This window comes from Clupea harengus, chromosome 23 (assembly GCF_900700415.2).
Source record: "Clupea harengus chromosome 23, Ch_v2.0.2, whole genome shotgun sequence".
Taxonomy (NCBI): domain Eukaryota; kingdom Metazoa; phylum Chordata; class Actinopteri; order Clupeiformes; family Clupeidae; genus Clupea; species Clupea harengus.
Window position 1 is genome coordinate 7,679,183 of NC_045174.1, and position 18,792 is coordinate 7,697,974.

The following is an 18,792-nucleotide window of genomic DNA, read 5'->3' on the forward strand; positions in this document are numbered from 1 at the left end:
ATATGTCTTAACGAGACCATTCACATTGCCTTTAGGGCTAGGGATTGCCACCTTCCCAACTGTTTGATGCATGATATTATAATAAATATGTCATACATCACAAAGGCGCAAAAGTATCACTGTAGTACTGCTGAAAGTTATTAAGTACCTCATAATTATGTCAAAATTAGAGAGACCTTTTCATATGATGGCACTTACAGAGGTCAAAGTGTCTACAGTATGGTGAAAAACAGTATTGTAATCCACAGAAACAGCCATATCGAGACTGCTCTCATTTGTATGCATTTTATTTGTAAGAGAAGTAATAGATGGCCAACACACAGGTCTTAAAGATTTCACTTTATTTTTGCTTAAATCCGTCAACAGGAAGACAGTTGTATTGCGAAGACAGTTTGACAAGAGTTCTATTGTTGATTTTTCTACTGATTGAAACATCACTGACCCACAGAGCATCTAAAGTCTGTCACTGAAGAGAAACACAATGAAATCACACAACTTGCAGCACAATACACAAAAGATCAGTCCATGAAGGTTGGAGTGTCAATTCTTGAAAATCAGCTGGCAGAAATGGAGAGAAATGGCATTAAAGCCAGGATGTTTCTAACAATTGCTTTGAAAATCCATTCAGTTCAAAAATGATCCTTTCAAATTCCAATCTGTTTTTTTTTTCCCACACTGTTTCACCCATTTATCTAGGTATGACCCACAGTGCCGTATTCTGGCCTCTCGAGTCTAAGGTAGATGCATAACTACCTTTCTCTGCAGCACAAAGCTGTGGCTTGGCCATGTTGTCTTTGTCAAGAGACACATGAAACCCTCTTCCAGCACTCTCTTCACATAAGGCTCCCGCACACGTCCTAGTCATGCAGCTATATCAGGACAACAACATAAAACACTCCCGTCCTCCTTTTCCCCAAGCTCTCTTTTTCTTTTTTTCTTTTTTTGCTCAGAAGCACTTGTGTTGAAGTGCTGGACTTCCTCACAAGCACTAGAGTATTGCAAGACTCGGATAACATCTTATTAAAAAATAAAATAATGATAAAATCGCAGCTCTGATGATGTCCTTGGTTTTGTCAAGACAGTAACACAACAACAACAACATGATACAAATACAACACACTGGAAAACCATCAAGTATTATTATTTTTTTGTCATTATATTTAGCCCTAGATTGTTTTAAGAGGTCATAAAGATATTTTCACTCTGGAATATTTTGCAAGTATTTGTGCTACAGCAAAATTTCACATTACAACAATTCTTGTGTATTTTGAAGACAGATTTTTTTTTTAAATATATAAATGTTTTAGTTGTATCTCTTCATGCAATTCAAAGACGAGATTGTGTACGTCTGAACAATTATTTTCTGTTAAAATCAGAATGAAAAATAAAATAAATAAAAATCGGGCAGCAATTCTGAATTTCCCACCTTTAACGGAAAACCACTAAATAAGAATATGTAAAAATACACTTTTAATATATTTTTGTGAGATAGAAACTAAATTGAAGCTTTGAATTTGTAATTTGTTTTTGTTTTTCTTCTACTGATGAGTGATATAGGCTGACCTTTAATTGGGCAGTTTTGACACCTACTGAAGTACATTATCAGTTGACTGAAATACATACATGTCTGACTAAACATCAGCCTTGGTTTTATGGAAGAATCCTACCAAGCACTTCAGCTTATAAATGACATCATGACATAAAAATGACAGTGACATTTTCATACTAGAACACTGGGTAGAACTAGAATAGCTCCAATGACTTAGTGTCTGAGCACTTCAATGCAGCTTGGTTTCAGTCACCCTGTAGTCATTCCATCTGCATGCAGCTTAGGTCATACAAAAATGACTAAAGCGTCTTCGGTTTTGACGACAATAAACAACCAATCTTCACATTACCAAATTACGTCTTCAAATTTTAACTTAAAAGCATTTGTCAGCAGTTATTTTGAACAGTTTTTCACCCCATATAGGAAGAAAAAAAACTAGCTTGGTACACCAGCTAAGGGCTTTGGACTGGAATTTTCCATTCCATAGCCTCCCTTGTATCCCCCTGGACAGAGCACCCCCACTCACCCACAGCTACTGCTGAGATGGGCTCACTCATGAAGTGGTCATCCTCAGTTGGTCTGACATTGACATCATTTTTTTTTATGTAGTCAAGAACCCCTCGATGGTGTGGTGTGGTAAATCATCGCATCTAAATGGGGACGAGAGGCATCAGAGTGGTCTCGCTTCAGTGCGTGGGACGAGCTGGCTGGCAGTGACACACAGCTTAAGTCTGTTGTGTTTCCACTGGGATGGACAATCATTTGCACTAATAACCCCAAATATAGGGGGACTAAGAATGTCCATGTCACTTCAGATGTATCCGCAGGGATAGATAGAATAAAGTAATTTTTTTGGGGGGGGGGGGGGTTGTAGGTAGGCTCTCTTTGGAATCTGACCCACAATGTAAAATGCTAAAAATGTATAGTGATCTCTGCTTTTGACTGTAAAAATAATGATAGTAATAGCTTCATAGGGAAATAGAAAATAGGTGATGGTTTCACTGTGCACGTAAGCAGCACTTACTTAAGCAATACTAAGTACCATTTGGCGCAAGTGCATCAACATTAGCTATGTACGGCAATAAACAGAAAATAAAAAACCCCTTGGCTAATTACAATATAACCAATTGAAAAATATATATTTCGCTGTCAAATAAATTAAATAAAGCAATAGGAATTAAAAACGCTGAATCATTATGCCCCAGTACATAGTACAAAGTAAACAGTGTCTTTCATACCACATTTTAGGGTCAATGTTAAAGTGCCTACGACACACTTCAAAACATTTTCTTCATCTTTTCTGGTTAAAATGGATGGGCCCATTTCAAATAAAACTACCGTTTTTTAAAGAAATAACTGCATCTAAATTCAAGTTTCAGGAAGAATTTTTGAGATATTCATGTAAATGGAAGGTACATAATTCAACATCCTGAATATCACAGAGAGCTCAAGGTTTCAATCAATCATTAAATAAAACCGTTGTGTGTTTTTTGGCATTGTAAAAATGTGTTGGGCAGTTTTATGTGTTGGCTTCCTAGCATCTTAGATTCTGTTTAAGAAAGTTTTTCCAGCGTTGAATTTTAGCAAACGCCAACATTCTGCCATAGTTTGGACCAGTTCACTAAATTATCCCTGTAAGGGGTCTTTTTTGCTTGATATAGGTATATTGCTCTCAAAAACATTTTTTGCTAAAGGTCTCCATCTTTCGCATTTTCAGAAATTTCAGCTTTGCAACTTTCCATTATTCTAGGTAATTTATGTATTAGAACCTTTCTGTCTAATTCTGCTTACAGGTATGTTTTGTTTGATTTATACAGTTGGAAAGGTGACACTGCCTTCTATCGTCATGTAGTCCCTACTGAGGTTCTATAGAGATATTTATGTCACTATCAGGAATGTTAACAAGAGAAAGCCGGTCACCATTGTGTACCAGGCCATTGTAGCTCGGAGTCCTGCAGTCCCAGATCCCAGAAAGGCTGACTAACAAAATCAGTCTGGAACTGAAGTTCTGTGTCCACTGTGAGAGTTAAAGTTTGGAAATATACGTGTTCATTTTCTGTCCTTTCAGGTATTGTGTGTGTGTGTGTGTGTGCATGTGTGTGAGAGAGAGAGGATGAGTGTTGACATTTGTGTACATGTTGTCCGTTTTGTACACTGAACATCCTTACACGCAAATCTCGATGGGCGTGGTAACCAGGATGCGGCTGCCAGATGTGTTGTCTCTGGCCACGCGCTCGTACCCGGTGGGTGCGACAGCGGCATATCGATGACCCTGTGGTGACCCCGTCTCCATGGTGCCCATCTTGGAGCCTCCACACACCGCAGGCGAGAGCGTCTGCTGCTTCATGCGGTCCACCAGCAGGTCCTCGTCCTCCTCGTCCTCCTCGGAAGTGGAGCTCAGCGCCCCCTGGTGGTTTCCGCTGCCAGCAGCAGCGCCTCCGGCGATCCCGACCTCGGTGTCCAGCATCCAGCGCCGGCCGAAGTGGCGGAACACCTCCTTGACCGAGCAGCGCCGCTGGGGGTCCAGCGACAGAAGCTTCCGGAACATGCGCAGCGCCTCGTCGGTGAAGCGGCGCCACTGCGAGGGCACGGGACCGCCGGAGCGTCGGGCGCGCTGCCAGCGGGCGAACTCCTCGTAGAAGGCGTCGGTGGGCAGCGCCTTCTCCCAGGGGAAGTTGCCCGTGAGCATACAGAACAGGAGGACGCCGAACGCCCACACGTCGGTGGCCGGGTCCACGCAGAAGCCCTCCGAGGGCTCGGCGGCGCCGCACAGCTCCGGCGCCGTGTACGGGATGGTGCCGCTGACACGCTTCACCGGCGAGCCGGCCCGCCGTGTCATGCCAAAGTCGGACAGCTTCACCTTGCGACACTCGCGGTCAAAGATGAGCACGTTCTCAGGCTTGATGTCGCGGTGCACCAGCTTCTTGTAGTGCATGTAGTCCAGGGCGATGGCCACCTGGTGGACGCAGCGCTTTGCCACCGGCTCTGGAAGACCCACCTGGAAGATTTAAAATCAAACCAACAATTGATACATTTGAGCATGAACGTGTGCCTGTTGTTGTTTTTGTCAGGCAAACTGTAAACAAACAAACAGTATAACCTACTGGATGACCAGTTGACCGTACCTGAGGGGGAATGATGTCGAACAAGTCTCCCGCCACAGCGTACTCCTGCGCGAAGACGTAATAGTCATCTGTCTCGAAGGCGATGCCAAACATGTTGATGATGAAGGGACAGGGAGAGAGGTAGAGCGAGATGCTGTACTCCCTCAGGAAGCTCCTCAGCTTTGTAGTTTTTTTCTTAAGGAACTTCAAGGCCATCTTTGTGCCTAATTAAAGGGGGGGTGGGGACGAAATATACATATTAATGCGTTCTTTGATGAAAGGATTGAAAACTCATATGTAACACCACATAACCTATTTCTAAGACACATAACAGTGGGGGCTGCAGGTGTGTGTGTGAATGTGTATGTGTTCTCACCTCTCATTTTGTGAATAACCAGGTCCACCTTCCCATAGGTGCCTTTGCCGAGCTCCCTGATGACCTCGTAGTACTTGTTGACCTCCAGTTTCTCCAGGTTCTGGGCGGTGATGACCTGCAGCTCCTCCACAATGTTGATGGGAGGGCTGGACACCACAGGGGAGGAGCTCATGATTCCGAACGAGGGAGGAGGAGGAGGAGGAGGAGGTGAGGAGGCAGGGGAGAAGCTGGCGCAGATAGGAGTGGAGCGGGTCACTGGTGGCTCTCACTGAAACCACAAAAACACCAGGTCAGGAACCATGGACGACTTGAGGAGGTAGTTAATTAGGCTTGGGCAGACATTACATGTAATAGGGAATATTTCAGGACCATGTGATACAACAAATGTTGCCAAGAGGAATGCTTTCTAAAGGAGATTCCAACTTAACTATTCTCTTGACCACCTTATTCAGTTTGGAGAACGTATTGTCTTCAGTGACTGTGCCACTTCAATCACATCGCATGTAATTACTGGTAAACATGCATTTAGTGAAAGCATCATCATCATCATCATCATCAACATAAGCATCACACGTCAGCGCCTCTAAAGCAAACTGGATGAATGACCTTCCAGACACACTGTAATGAAACACAACCATAATTCCCCAGCCTCAGCCAGAGCACTGCAGCAAAACAAGTAATTAGTCTGAGGCGATCATTTTTCTTGACAAAGCAGGACCCCGTTGCTGAAGCACGCAAACACACACATCTGTGAGGCAAACACACTCATCTGTGAGGCCAAACAATAGACCTATCCTTGTCATCCTTGCATCAAAGAAATCTAGCTCTGCAACGTGTAATTAGTCATGATTCTCATATTCAGATTTCAATCGCACATGACCTGAAACTGGCTGTTCCCTCTCTCTGTTTTGATATGCTGTGTGTGTGTGTGTGTGTGTGTGTGTGTGGGTGTGTGGGTGTGTGGGTGTGTGTGTGCCGTCCCAAATTGTAATTTCACTGTTCACTTTCATTCGGGGCTCAATGATCTGCCTAACAGACTATGCAATCTGTCTCGCTTCGTCAACTCTTATGTAAGCGTCCTCTTCCTTAATATAAATCAGAACGCCAGGAAACTGGATATGCCATGAATTAAATTAAAACAGCATCATGTCCGAATCTCCGAATCCCAGAGCAGGTCACACTGACATAAAGAAGAACGGAAGTGTGGCAAGCACTAAAAAAGCACAAGGGCCTAAAAGGGAGTGGACTGGATGTGGATTGGTACGTCTTCCCTCTCTCCTCCCCCGGAGCAGGGATGTGCGGCTGATTATGGCAAAGTCGCACAAATGGAAAGCCGGAAAAGTGTGGGAACGGAAACCTTCTCAAAATACTGCAGTTGTTTCTGCAAAGCAGTAGAGATACAGAAGATTCAGCTGTGTTTGCAGGTGGTGTGGGCTGAGAGTGTGTGTGTGTGTGTGTGTGTGTGTGTGTGTGTGTGTGTGTGTGTGTGTGTGTGTGTGTGTGTGTGTGTGTGTACTAAGTTTCCTCAAGAGACACACTTGAGCATCACCTCTCTACATTTCCATATATGTTTTTAGTTTTGTTTTATCTGCATCACATGCATTTCACCACCAACACATCCATCCAATAGAGGGGGTGGATTTGTTGAACAGGCGTCAACAGCCAAGTTAGCAGCTAGCATAAACATTTACACAACCCCCTGCAAAGCGTGAAATGGACCCATGACTAAACTAGGAGAGGAGACGAGGAGAGACGGATGACTCCTCGAGGGTCAGAGAAAGTGTCAGGGTCTGGTGTCTCAAAAACAGCGTGTGACGCACAAGAGTTACCCACAACTCAGTGCCTCAGATATTCTTTAAGCAGTTCCTGCCAAAACAGACCCAAAGTCAAATCGCTTTCAGTTTTTAGCTTCATAACGGCCTATTTTTAAGACAGAGGCAGATGGTCAGTGTGCTGAATGAATGGAAAGGGTTTTACATGTGGTCACTGCAGACAAATGTAAAGTTACATCTGGGCAGCATTGTGTTACAAATCAAAGCAAAATATGAAAGGATGAGAAACAATGGCTGTCAATTCAAAAAAAATATGGAGGAGGAAAACAATGGTTTAAAAATGCATTAATTAAATCAACCATCATCTTCAGTTCACTTATGTTCAAAAGTTATTTATGCATGATGGACCTTATGATTGGATTTCTAGAGCTGTTACACTGACAATGCTTTCGTTCACAGGGCCTCTTTCACTGATTAGTTTTGATTAGCATGATAACTGCGTTATCCACAAGCCAGCCGTAGCAATCTGTTTCAGTCTATCTTGACCTGCGGTTTCCACGGCAATTAACCTAGCTTAACTGTACAGTGTGCTCAGGAGAATAAGCAGAGATTAGAATGATGGCCCAAATATAATTCAGATTATGAAATACATTGATTAAAATGAGTGCCATTATTTTCAATCGGATCCAATAGCTCAGGATTAAACTGAATATTCATCTGTGAGTGTGGACATGTTTTGCCAGGTACAAATATAGATTTATAGTTAAATGGAACTGAGTGAATAGCTTATTTTCCATTACATCATATATAACCTTGGTCTGATTTTTGTAGCCAGTGGCAAAAACTAGTGCAGTTCTGTGACTGTTGCTGTTGACATAATCAATACTTTTGATTGGGATCAAATTGCATCGGAACTTTGGAACCCAGTCACGGGGATCACTGTGATCATGGTTTATAACCTCACAGAAATAATACACAGGTGTTTAGATCAAACCCCAAAAACTCTTGGAAAAAAAACAAAAGAAAAGAATCACTGGATCGAAATGAAAAGCTGGCGCGCGGCCAAGTCCTGGGAGAGCGCGTTACGCAACAGTCTGAAAAACCCACAGGTTTCCGAGTCACACAGTAACTCAGGCAATTTTTCTAAAACATCCACACACACACAAGAGAGAGAGAGATAAAAATGACCAGGACCTCAGAAGCCCCCGCTGTCCTTCCTCCTGAGCCTCTCCCTGTACCCGTCTCACACATACACTCTTCCCTCATTAATCAAGAGCTTTATGTCATTCAAAACTGAAGCAGACCTTAGGGGGAAAAAATAGCGTTTTTTCTGTGTGCTGATGGCCACTGGGTCTCTGTTATGTAAGGTCTTATGGAGCCTGTTGGAAAGGTACGACAGGTACTACTGGAAAGAGAAAGGTTGAGTGTGTCGATTTTTTTGTTTGGTGTGGGGGGGGTGTTCATTATCGTGTAATGATTTTTCTGTGTGTCAGAGTTCTGTGTGTGTGTGTGTGTGTGTGTGTGTGTGTGTGTGTGTGTGTGTGTGTGTGTGTGTGTGTGTGTGTGTGTGTGTGTGTGTGAGTGTGTGTGTGTGTGTGTGTGTGAGTGTGTGTGTGTGTGCGCGCGTGCGTGTGTGTGTGTGCATGTAGGTGTCTGTGCTGCTCTAAAAGCAGGCATGAGCACTAGTCAATGATACATGCTCATCACTCTGAATTCTGTCTGAATGTTCTGTCAGCAGGCGGAAAAGGAACATTCAGTAATCAGTACACACACACACACACACACACACACACACACACACACACACACACACACACACACACATCCAAAATGCCACCCAGGTGCTGGAAGAAAGGAACACTCAGACCCTGACAACGAAAGAGAGAAGAAAAAAAACAGCCCTACAATGAAAATAAATGTGAGGTGCAAGCGAAATGTTTAGACGCCCGAAGTCTCTGCAGCGCTCTCTTTTCGAATGCTCACATGCACGCACACCTGCACATCCACACACCCACACACTCACAGAACAACAGACAATGCTCAGGCTCAACATTTCCCTCTCACACACACACACTCACACACACACACACACACACACACACACACACACACACTCACACACACATTCAGACTTTACCGAAGGGACTAATAAGGAGCCTTGTCACGATGACCACAGAGGACAGGAGAGAGAGAGAGAGAGAGAGAGAGAGAGAAAAGAGTAGCCTGCGAGGTTAGCAGCACAGTGATACATGCCTGCTCCTCAGACTGTGCCTATGAATCAACAAAGTAGCCCTGCAGACATAAGCTAAACAGTGGCACCACCACCATGGCTCGAAAGTGTTTCAAAGTCAAACACACACACAAGCACAAGACACATGCACAACCACACGGACACAGACAGACACAAACACACACACACACACACACACACACACACACACACACACACACACACACACACACACACACAGACACACACACACACACACACTCATGCAGAGACATACACAAAAAACACACGCGGAATGGGAGGTCACCGAGTAAGCTTCACAAAGCAAGGTCGACTAACATCCCTGAACAGCGCAGATAAGGCACCACATGGGTAGAAGAAATGCTTTCCCCTCCACACACACACTCCAAAGCTCTGCAGCTATACGCTCTGCATGAGAAGGGATCAAATAATTGCTTTCGTGGCAGTAAACAGTACAACTGACCTACATTTTAAGACTGTGTGGGTGTATGTGTATGCGTGGGTCTGTGTGGGTCAGTGTGTGTGTGTGTGTGTGTGTGTGTGGGTCTGTGTGGGTCAGTGTGTGTGTGTGTGTGTGTGTGTGTGTGTGTGTGTGTGTATGTGTGGGTCTGTGTGGGTCAGTGTGTGTGTGTGTGTGTGTGTGTGTATGTGTGGGTCAGTGTGTGTGTGTGTATGCGTAGGTCAGTGTGTGTGTGTGTGTGTGTGTGTGTGTGTGTGTGTGTGTGTGTGTGTATGTCATGTGTCATCATGTGTATGCTTCAGTCTACGGTAGTCTTATTTGCCTTAGTGTGGGATGTTGCTTGCAGAGCTGACCTCCTCTACAAGAACAAAGGAATTTTATGGTAATATCAGAGAAGGAAAGGATGTCAGTGCATGTCACTCTTGGATTGCAGGCATCCTCTTCAGAAGATGAGAAAATAGTGACCTTAAGCATTTTAATCCCATGTATTCCTTAATTTTAGGGTCAACAGAATTGAAAAGTTATTTGCTTCAAGTTCAAATTAACTTGCATCATGTAGTGCCCAAATCTTATCTTATCTGGCCATCACCGAATCAATGAGAAACATCCCTGATACATCTTTTGATCATTGTGGGTTATTTCTTCCTCAATATCCATTTCCATAATGAGATTTCAGTAAGCTCACTGTTCTGAGGTTGCAACTGAGAGCTCTCCTGGCCTTGAACCCCCTTCCTGTGTCTGGGGAAACTACACATTATTTCGTTAGCCATTTAAGGCACGAAATCCTTCAATTGGATGAAGCCCTCAGACTCCAAACCAAACAAAACAAAACGAGACAGGACAAAACAAACACTATACAAGGCTGAGCCTGTGCAAGTCAAAGCTCTTCAGGTTAGGTGCGTCGGGCGCGTTGCACTGCAGGTCGCTGTCCACCAGGGGCTGATGAGCCACATCGTCAGAAAGCGCTGCCTGCTCTCCCAAATCCAGACTGCAAGATGACCCTCACCCGCTGTCTGTAGGGCCAGGGATGGATTAACGAACGGGCCTACCGGGCCCAGGCCCAGGGGCCCATGAGCTCAGGGGGCCCATGAGCTCAAGGGGCCCCTAAGCCAGAGCCTCTGCGTGAAGTCGCTGTTATGTATCTCTTATTTGTGGTTGAAAAATGTGTATTGTGTTCATTTGGTAATGGCTTTAATTGAGTGTACCTGTGTTGTGTTAGAACATGTGCATGTGTCCCAGGGGCGTAATTATAGACAATGCAGCCAGCGCGGAAGGTTCGTAGGCAAAGCAGACACTGCTTTCTAAATTTTTTCGAACATATGGAGGTCAAAGTGTCGCTGGTTTTAAGCAACAGTGATCAAGGATGATTTTTTTCATGGACTATCTATGTTACCTTATGTTATATATTCCCCCAAAATGGCAAACCTGTCTCTGTCATGGTATTCATAATTTTTAGGGGGAAATCGTCAGTAGCAATCTATAACACAATTATATGCTTATCGTACATACACTATATAAACTATTAAAAAGCCGATTCAATTAAATAAATATATAATTTCTAATTTAATTTGTTATTTTTGTCATATACAGATATGCAATGATGATTGCTGTCCAATGTCAAGTCTCTATTTGATCATGTGACGAGACGATACCTACAAGCTGACTGAGCACAGCCAGAGCGAACGACGCCTTTCAAACATAAAAGTGGTGATGCATGATTTGCTATTTCAATGGACAGGATAGCCAGCCCATTAAGCTTCTCCTGCCCCATGCTGCTCAGGTAGGTCTTCAAGTTTCAATTAGGAAAAGAATCACTCGGCTATTGCCCTGTCACATGTAATGTCAGAAACAATAGCAGGGCAGTGCACCGAAGGTGGATGTTACGTAGTAAACTTTGACCTGTTTACTTCCCCAATACAATAGCCAAAGTATCTATTTCGACCGTTAAATCCAACACATTGTTGGTAAAATATATATATACGCCTAATGGTGCTTGTGTGTGTGTGTGTGTGCGTGTTTTGCGAGTGCACACTTTTTTTCCTCGGGGGGGGGGGGGCTTTAACATGTCCAGGCCCAGGGGCCCGTGGTTTCTTAATCCGTCCATGTGTAGGGCTACCCCCTTTGACCCACTCATACCCCCAACATAGCACCACCTCACCCCCCAGCTGTCTGACTGACCGCGCCCATTCAGCACCGCCGTGCTCCGAGTGACCCTGCATATACCTGACTCATCCAGTCCCGTTCTCCCTTCTCTCTCTGCTGCTGCTTGCTTCTCTGCTCAGCGCCCCATTAGACAGACAGGCAGCTCTCTGCAACCCACCCCACCCCCCAAACCCCCCTCTCCCTCCACGCAAGGACCCAAAGACAACAGTGGCTGCACTGTGGATACAGGCAGAGCAATGTTAGACGGACCGGAGCAGCCTGCAGCTTTTAGAGGGTATCCACTGTATGAATGTATGTGCGTGTGAGAGAGAGAGTGTTCACAAGCAGACAAGTACATGTATGTGTATGTAAATGTATGTGTATGGTGACGTGTGTAGTTTAAGGTTTAACGTTTATAAAGACTACACACTCAACGACAGTCACTGAATATGTACAAGCCTGGTATTCTGGACACGGGCGCAGTTGTAGAGAACAGCGTATGCAGAGCCGCTGGCGGAGTCATGTTGATGTGTTTATAGCATACACATGCATGCAAGACATGAGATCACAACACAAGAGGTAGCCTACTACCGCAATCAGACGTAAACGCATCAGGCTGCATTCTGCCATTGTTGTCACCACAAAGACCCCTTTAACAGAGGCATCAGAGGTGGTCTTATTTTTACATTTTATTCAGAATATGTATTTGAATATTCTCATTATGTGAAGATAAACATCTTTATCATTCCTTCAGTGTAAGGTTAAGACATACCAAAGGAAATGTTCTGTTTGACGTGCAGATTCACAGGGTAATAAATTATAGCCAATACGTTCACTCACCATTCAATCTGTCCACTGTTTCCTTAATGTGACCAAACACGCCTGAAGGATACCGCCTTGGGAGGCTGAAGACGGAACATGTTACAGCGTTTTAAGGTGATTTGTAAAGGCTCTCACATCTGTGTCCTACCGACTGTAGACCAAATCCCGTTAACGACTAGTTGACGGTCTGGAGTAATTTCACTTGTCTCAGCAGCCCGATGGATTTCACCAGCTGTCCTGCGTTCCCCTATTGTCTCCGTATTGGCCCTGGTTGAAAACCATAGCTCTCTAGCCAAAGGTCCTGCCCACCGCTCTTCTCAGCCAATGGGAGCTGAGGGCGATCGGTACGGTACTTCTTTCAGCCAATGGCTAAGCAAAGCGCTCAGCACCATCCGCACTCGCACTCCAGTCTGGGAGCCGCTCTTGTCTCCATACAGATTATCAGTGCCTAATGAGCTGTAGATTAATCCTCTGGATGTGTAAAAGATGCCAGGCCATTTCTACACAAAGGTGCTAAATCACAGAAAGTTGAACAATAAATCAGAAGATGTGAATCGTTATAACAACGGTATTAACACTGACTGTCCATCATAAATGGAAATATCAGATGCCCATACCATAGGCTATGATTTAATTACATTACACATGGGATAGGGGATTTAGGAATTATGAATTGTTCATGTGGAGCGCTTAATTTGTTTCCTCCGGATGAAAGGAACGGGTTGCATCACATGGTTAATTGAGAAGCCTCCGGAACTTTCTGCATTTTGCTTATGTTCCCCCGTGTCTGCGAAATGAAGGAATTAAGTGGGTCACATAGCAACTCATTGAATTTTATGAAATTCATAGCCTGAATGAATTCAGCACACCCGATGCTACATTCATGTATTTTTTGGGCTAAGAGTAAATTAAATGTTGAAATACTTATGTAACATCCCTACAAAACTATTCCTTTCCAATTGCATGGGCCTTTCAAAGCCTTATGGACAACTGCAAATGACACTGGTTTAACCTTAGAACAGCTATGTGATTGGCCAGTCCAAGTTGCAATTAAACCCCTCTAATCCTCGACTTGGATTGAAGATAATCAGTCGCGCACGAAGTGAACTTTTAGCACTGATTACACAAACAGCTCTTCTTGGATGGTGATGGGCGCGCTATCAGTGAGGTTGAGGAATCTGATGTAGTTGCAAGTGATGTAAGACCAATCAAGTGTAGGTCATGCGCTTAGAATCCCTTTGGATGCGTCGGTGCGAATTTAAGGCATCGGAAGTAAGTCACAGTGACGTGTAACGTGGGGTACAAGACTAACTTTTATTTGTCAACATTAACCAAAGCTACATCAGCAGCACAGCAAGTGGACATGCAACGTCACAGCATTGCACTAAAGGGAAGACAGACCAACCAGATAGATTAAAATTCTGAAAATGCATTAAAAAAAAGGTTACCATTATTTGTTTTGGAAGAGGATGTTTAAAAAATAACCCAATTAAAGATGCTCAAAGTCAATAGCTAGTAAACAATGAACAAATGTTACTGCTGGGTACTGGAAAGAACAGCATCCTATTATGAGCCTAATCCCAATTAGCCAATTAATGAATCTGTTATCTTATATGTTACAATCACAGTTGATTACAGAGGTTACTAACAGGCAGTGCAACTTAAAATACGTTTACGTGATGTTGTCTTGCATTACAGTTGAGTAGGAGTACATTACAAGTAAGTATAAAATTACAAGAATTTTTTTTTCAAGTTTAAAAACTGGCCACATGAACAGTGCATATGAAAGGAACAAAATATGTGGTCACTTGTTTTCATAAAAAAAAAGGAGGTTAAAAAAATGTAAAAAGTCTAAGCAATTCTTATCGAATAAATAGCAAAAAATAAAAGGTGCTTCTTTAAAAACACAGAAGGAATGACGTTTACACAAACAAAAACAGCTCCAGTGTTTTGGAATGCAGGTGCTGGGCGAGGTTTCGGATGCGGCAAATGCGGACGCTTTGGGCGTCCCCGGCGCTGTAGACCCGGTAGATGTGGTAGCGCTCCTTCTCTTTGAGAGCAAAGTCCAGCTCGTTGGCCGAGAGCCGGATCAGGTGCCGGTCCTGCTTGGTGGTGGTCTTCACCTCCACGTAGACGACCTCGGCCGAGCCGTTGGCGCCGAACGTGAGCTTGAAGTCGCACGGCCGCCCCGTCTCGCCGTCCTGGTTGTACCAGGTGACCTCCGCGGGCCCGGACGGGCCGTTCTTCTTCCAGTGCGCCAGGAAGGAGTGGACCAGCCGCTCCCCCCACATGCCCACGTCCAGCAGGTCGCCCGGGTCGTCCGTGATCTCCACCACGGTGCGCGGCAGCGGGCAGTCCAGGGCCAGGTCCTTCAGCACGTCCTCGCCGCCCAGCGGGTGGGCCCACACGGCCGAGTCCAGAGCCAGGGGCACGCGCTGCATGTGACCCGCGCCCTGGAACTGACTGGAGATCACCTCAGGAGGTTCGACCAGAGGAGCATTTCTGAAAACCACCACACAAGACACACGAGAGAGTTTAGAGTTAGTCAGAGTCAGAGTATACTCCTTCAGTATATTACATTTTGTCTGCTAAGTTTTGCATACATTTCATTCAGTGAAATTTAGTTTGCTGTAAATTTTGGAGGAACTCTGGGACTCTCAGATGAATGCCTTCATGAGAGGCCTAGGTATCTAAAGATGTTATAAGCATTTGGAAACACATATTTGTAATAATAGAAATGAAAGTGGAAGACTGCAAACATTTGGGGAGCATTAGGCAGCATTCATTTGCACAGCACGTCAGAAATGAAACACTTCCGAGCTTCCTCCTGTCCCGCTGGGCATAGCAGGAGAACAAGCATTAACACCTTCAGATAACCCCAAAACTGTGACTTCTCCCGGGACAATCCGCCACCGGTGCGGAATACCAATGAAGTGTGTGAGGCTGATAATTGCTGTAATAGCCCCAGTTTAGACTAGCAAGTACTAGTCGGCTCGGCGGAGCGCGGTGTTCTTACTGCTGCGTGGACGGGGAGTCCTGCTCGTCGTGAGGAGAGCTGTGGGCGTGGGAGGCGCCGCTGTATCCAGCTCCACTTCCACCTCCACCTCCTCCTCCACCACCTCCTCCTCCGCTCGGCTGGCGCGGAGCCACTTCGGACGGGGAAGACGGCACGACACCCACCGCGCTCTGAGCTGTGAGGGAACGGAAATATTGACGACTGAACGCAACGGGCCGATCGAGCAGAAACACACACTGCACAGTCTGGTAATGATCATAGGTATTTCTGTGAACAAAGTGAGTATTATCCTCCAACATTCATGAACATTGAGCAAATAAAAGTATAACTATTTATGAAACCGTATCAATAAAATCTGTGATTGAGTGGGACTTGGAAGCCTTCTCATTTCTGTAGGCAAAACATAAGAAATTACTAAAAAAATTACCAAATAGTATTAAGACAGATTTCTGCATTTCTTAAGATTAGTAAGAACAGTAATCCCCTTGAATAACCTCTACCACCTCTGCAGGGAAAAAAACTGATCTCCAGCTTCACTGCCAAAGGCCTTACCTGGGGCTTGCGTGTGGCTGCCGGAGAGCCTGGAGCCTGGAAGACCTGGAGGACCTTCAGACCTGGGGGACTGGGGCTCCCCAGACAGGGGCGTGGCCCTGGTGCTCCCCTCCATCATGGAGGGCGGTGTGCCTGTCCACTCGGCTGAGGGGCTGGGTGCGTTTGGAGGAGGCCACATCTTCATCACCGCCTCCACTGCGGGGTCTGTAACAGCATGGAGGACAGAGGGTTGGTACTGGAGGAGGGATGAACCAATCACCTCATTACACACACACACACACACACAGACACATTCATTTAACAAACACACAATAACACTCACACACAGACACAGATTCACACATGTTTACAAGGACACAGATTCACACACAAAGACAAACATTCACACACATCCCCTCACGTCATGTCACATCACATCAATCACACAACACAGTCCTCTCAGAGGTTGTGTGCATCTCTCTGCTGTCGCTTCTCTCACTGCCCTTAGTGGTAAGTGACTGATAAGTTGTGATCGGCCTCAGGACACACAGCTGGTTACCAAGGGAACAGTCTCTCATATGGAACGTGTGCTCCGTGACCTCTTCCCCGCGGTACACCCTCAGGCCATCCTTAAAATGATGTCGGTTTTCCGTCACCCGACCGACTCAATCAAATTGGACCCGACCTCATTTTTTCCCCACTTTGTTTGATCTGCTGTCTTGTTGACAATAACATTCAGTTACGACCAAGTCAAATATTTGAAAGTAATAATTGCCTTCCTGTGTGGCTCTGAAACTGCTGTGCAGGGCTTGCAGTGATGGTTGATGCTGATTGGTTAAACGAGACGTGAGTAGAAGTAGCTCATTTATAGCTCACAGAGTTCAAATGTTAAAGTTACTGTCACTGAATGAAGATGCGCAAAATGTTGGCTGAAATATAGTCTTTAATTAATGAACAGTGGTGCTGGTAGATTCATTTATCAAGTAATTCTGCCATGAAGCCATTTAACCGAGTGTCGACCTTGTAGTAATCCCAGAAATTCTCTGGTTTGATGGTCTAATGTTGGTCCTTTCGCTGGAGAAATATATCGTTATTTTGTCATGCTCAGAATTGATGTCGTGATCAAAGAGCATAGTTTCATCAACATGTGAGAACATAATTTTTGTGTCTACCCGGTGGACACCGTGATTAGGGCTTAATTAGGAAATAATTATATGATATGACAGCAACAACAAGTTGTTTGATAGAATATTCAAAGCTAAAAACAGAGAGCACACAGTGCCTTGTGCTATTTAAAAATAAGCTTGAGGGAAGTATTTTCTGAAGTTATTTTCTACAAAATGTTGGCTTTGAAAATATGGCAGATAAAAAGTAGTAGAGCGTGAAAGAGGTATACACAACATCTTGTTGCTATTTTTTTGATCTATCAAATGCCCTTTACGCCTAACCCAAGGTGAACTCCCTTCCATGTTTTTCTTGTAGTGAGCTACCTTTCATAGTTGTATTGGGGGTCATGCTTTTAATATTCATGTCTGAAGATTATGATAATACAGAGAGAGAGAGGGAACTAGACGAACAGCAGGGGCTTCTCAAGCAAAGCAAGGGCAATGGATGAACAGGCATGGTGTTGAGACGAGGACGATCAGCTAGAGAACTTTGGGCTATGGACGGTAAACGCATTCAAATCATTGTCGGAGCCACTTATGATGTTCCTCCTAACTCTGCAGAACCTCAGTTAGTAGCTGGGTGAAGACAGACCTGTTCGAGTTCCACAGTGTATCATGGTGACAGCTATGACACCCGACATGGTGTTGTAGTGTGTCAGCATGTTGTTGATTTATTGAGTTAACAATGCTCTCTGAAGATGCGATTAAGGAAGCCTTTATGCAATCCGACATTTTTTTAAGGCCTCACCTGTGCCTCTGGGTTGGCCGGAGCCTCCACCGCCGCCGCCGACCGCGAGGGCCGACTGGGGCGGCCAGCAGAAGAGCCCGTCCTCTCCGCCTGCTGCCGGAGCCTTTCTCTCCTCATCCGGTCGGCTGGCTGGCCACGTCACAGGAACTGCTGTGGACAGGAAGTAGCAGGAACGCGTCACTCCGGCAATCATCAGTGTGAAAATTCTCACCCAGTGTTTCGCACAAAATGTTGAAAGGTCACTCAATCCACCACAGCAAAAAAAAAAAATGATTCACTTCGTAAACATGAGAAAGAGGCTACACCTCAAGGTTTCTCTCTCACTCTGTGAAAACAGCCTTCTGTCCAAAATAGCTATTTAGGGATCTAGTAGGGGTCTGAAATCACCCTCACACTTACTAATGTAACTAATTCTCATTACGCTTTTCAAACGAAACACACTTCCCAACTCAGTTCATTACATTGAATGCACTTATCAGGATGATGCTAATTTGTCAGAGGAAGCAGGGCTGGGTGTCGCGACAGCTGAAACATTACTGCAAAGCAGAGGTGAGAAATCTGAGCACCGCTGCATAGCAAACACACACACACACACTCTCACACACACACTCTCTCTCTCACACACACACACTGGCTCCCAGCTCTGGCAGCAGCTGTGCTTTCATGTCAAAGGGTGGGACGTGTATGACGAACAAACCCAAATTAGCATGTCTGCCTTGTCTCTGACGCACTTGTGTGTGTGTGTGTGTTCGAGAGATATGTCAGTCACACGGCGGAAGAGATGAACCCAGGGCAAAATGTCAGATATTCAAACTGAGAGATGGAAAAAAACTAGACAGCACTGTGATGAAAGGA

The 18,792-nt window shown here is 44.8% G+C and overlaps 2 protein-coding genes across 5 annotated transcripts in view; both read right to left on the reverse strand.

The window, feature by feature from the left end:
- Positions 1-324: 324 nt before the first annotated feature.
- On the reverse strand, positions 325-12,894 carry bsk146 (brain specific kinase 146). Its single transcript, XM_012814514.3, has 4 exons — positions 12,495-12,894; positions 5,030-5,297; positions 4,675-4,877; positions 325-4,547 (listed from the first exon to the last, which is right to left on the reverse strand). The coding sequence occupies exons 2-4, from the start codon at positions 5,199-5,201 to the stop codon at positions 3,714-3,716; spliced, it is 1,209 nt and encodes a 402-aa protein (XP_012669968.2). The 5' UTR covers positions 5,202-5,297; positions 12,495-12,894; the 3' UTR covers positions 325-3,713.
- Positions 12,895-14,185: 1,291 nt separating this feature from the next.
- The window catches only part of wu:fj29h11 (protein NO VEIN), a 47,192-nt gene continuing 42,585 nt past the window's right edge, over positions 14,186-18,792 (reverse strand). For 3 of the 4 annotated variants that reach the window (XM_031560622.1, XM_031560619.1, XM_031560623.1), the window contains 4 exons: positions 17,938-18,087; positions 16,045-16,248; positions 15,493-15,667; positions 14,186-14,978 (listed from right to left, as the gene is read on the reverse strand). In XM_031560622.1, coding sequence (XP_031416482.1) covers positions 14,399-14,978; positions 15,493-15,667; positions 16,045-16,248; positions 17,938-18,087 — 1,109 coding nt within the window. In that variant the 3' untranslated portion in view covers positions 14,186-14,398. The remainder of the gene's footprint in view (positions 14,979-15,492; positions 15,668-16,044; positions 16,249-17,937; positions 18,088-18,792) is intronic. The other variant, XM_031560621.1, reaches the window with a different exon arrangement.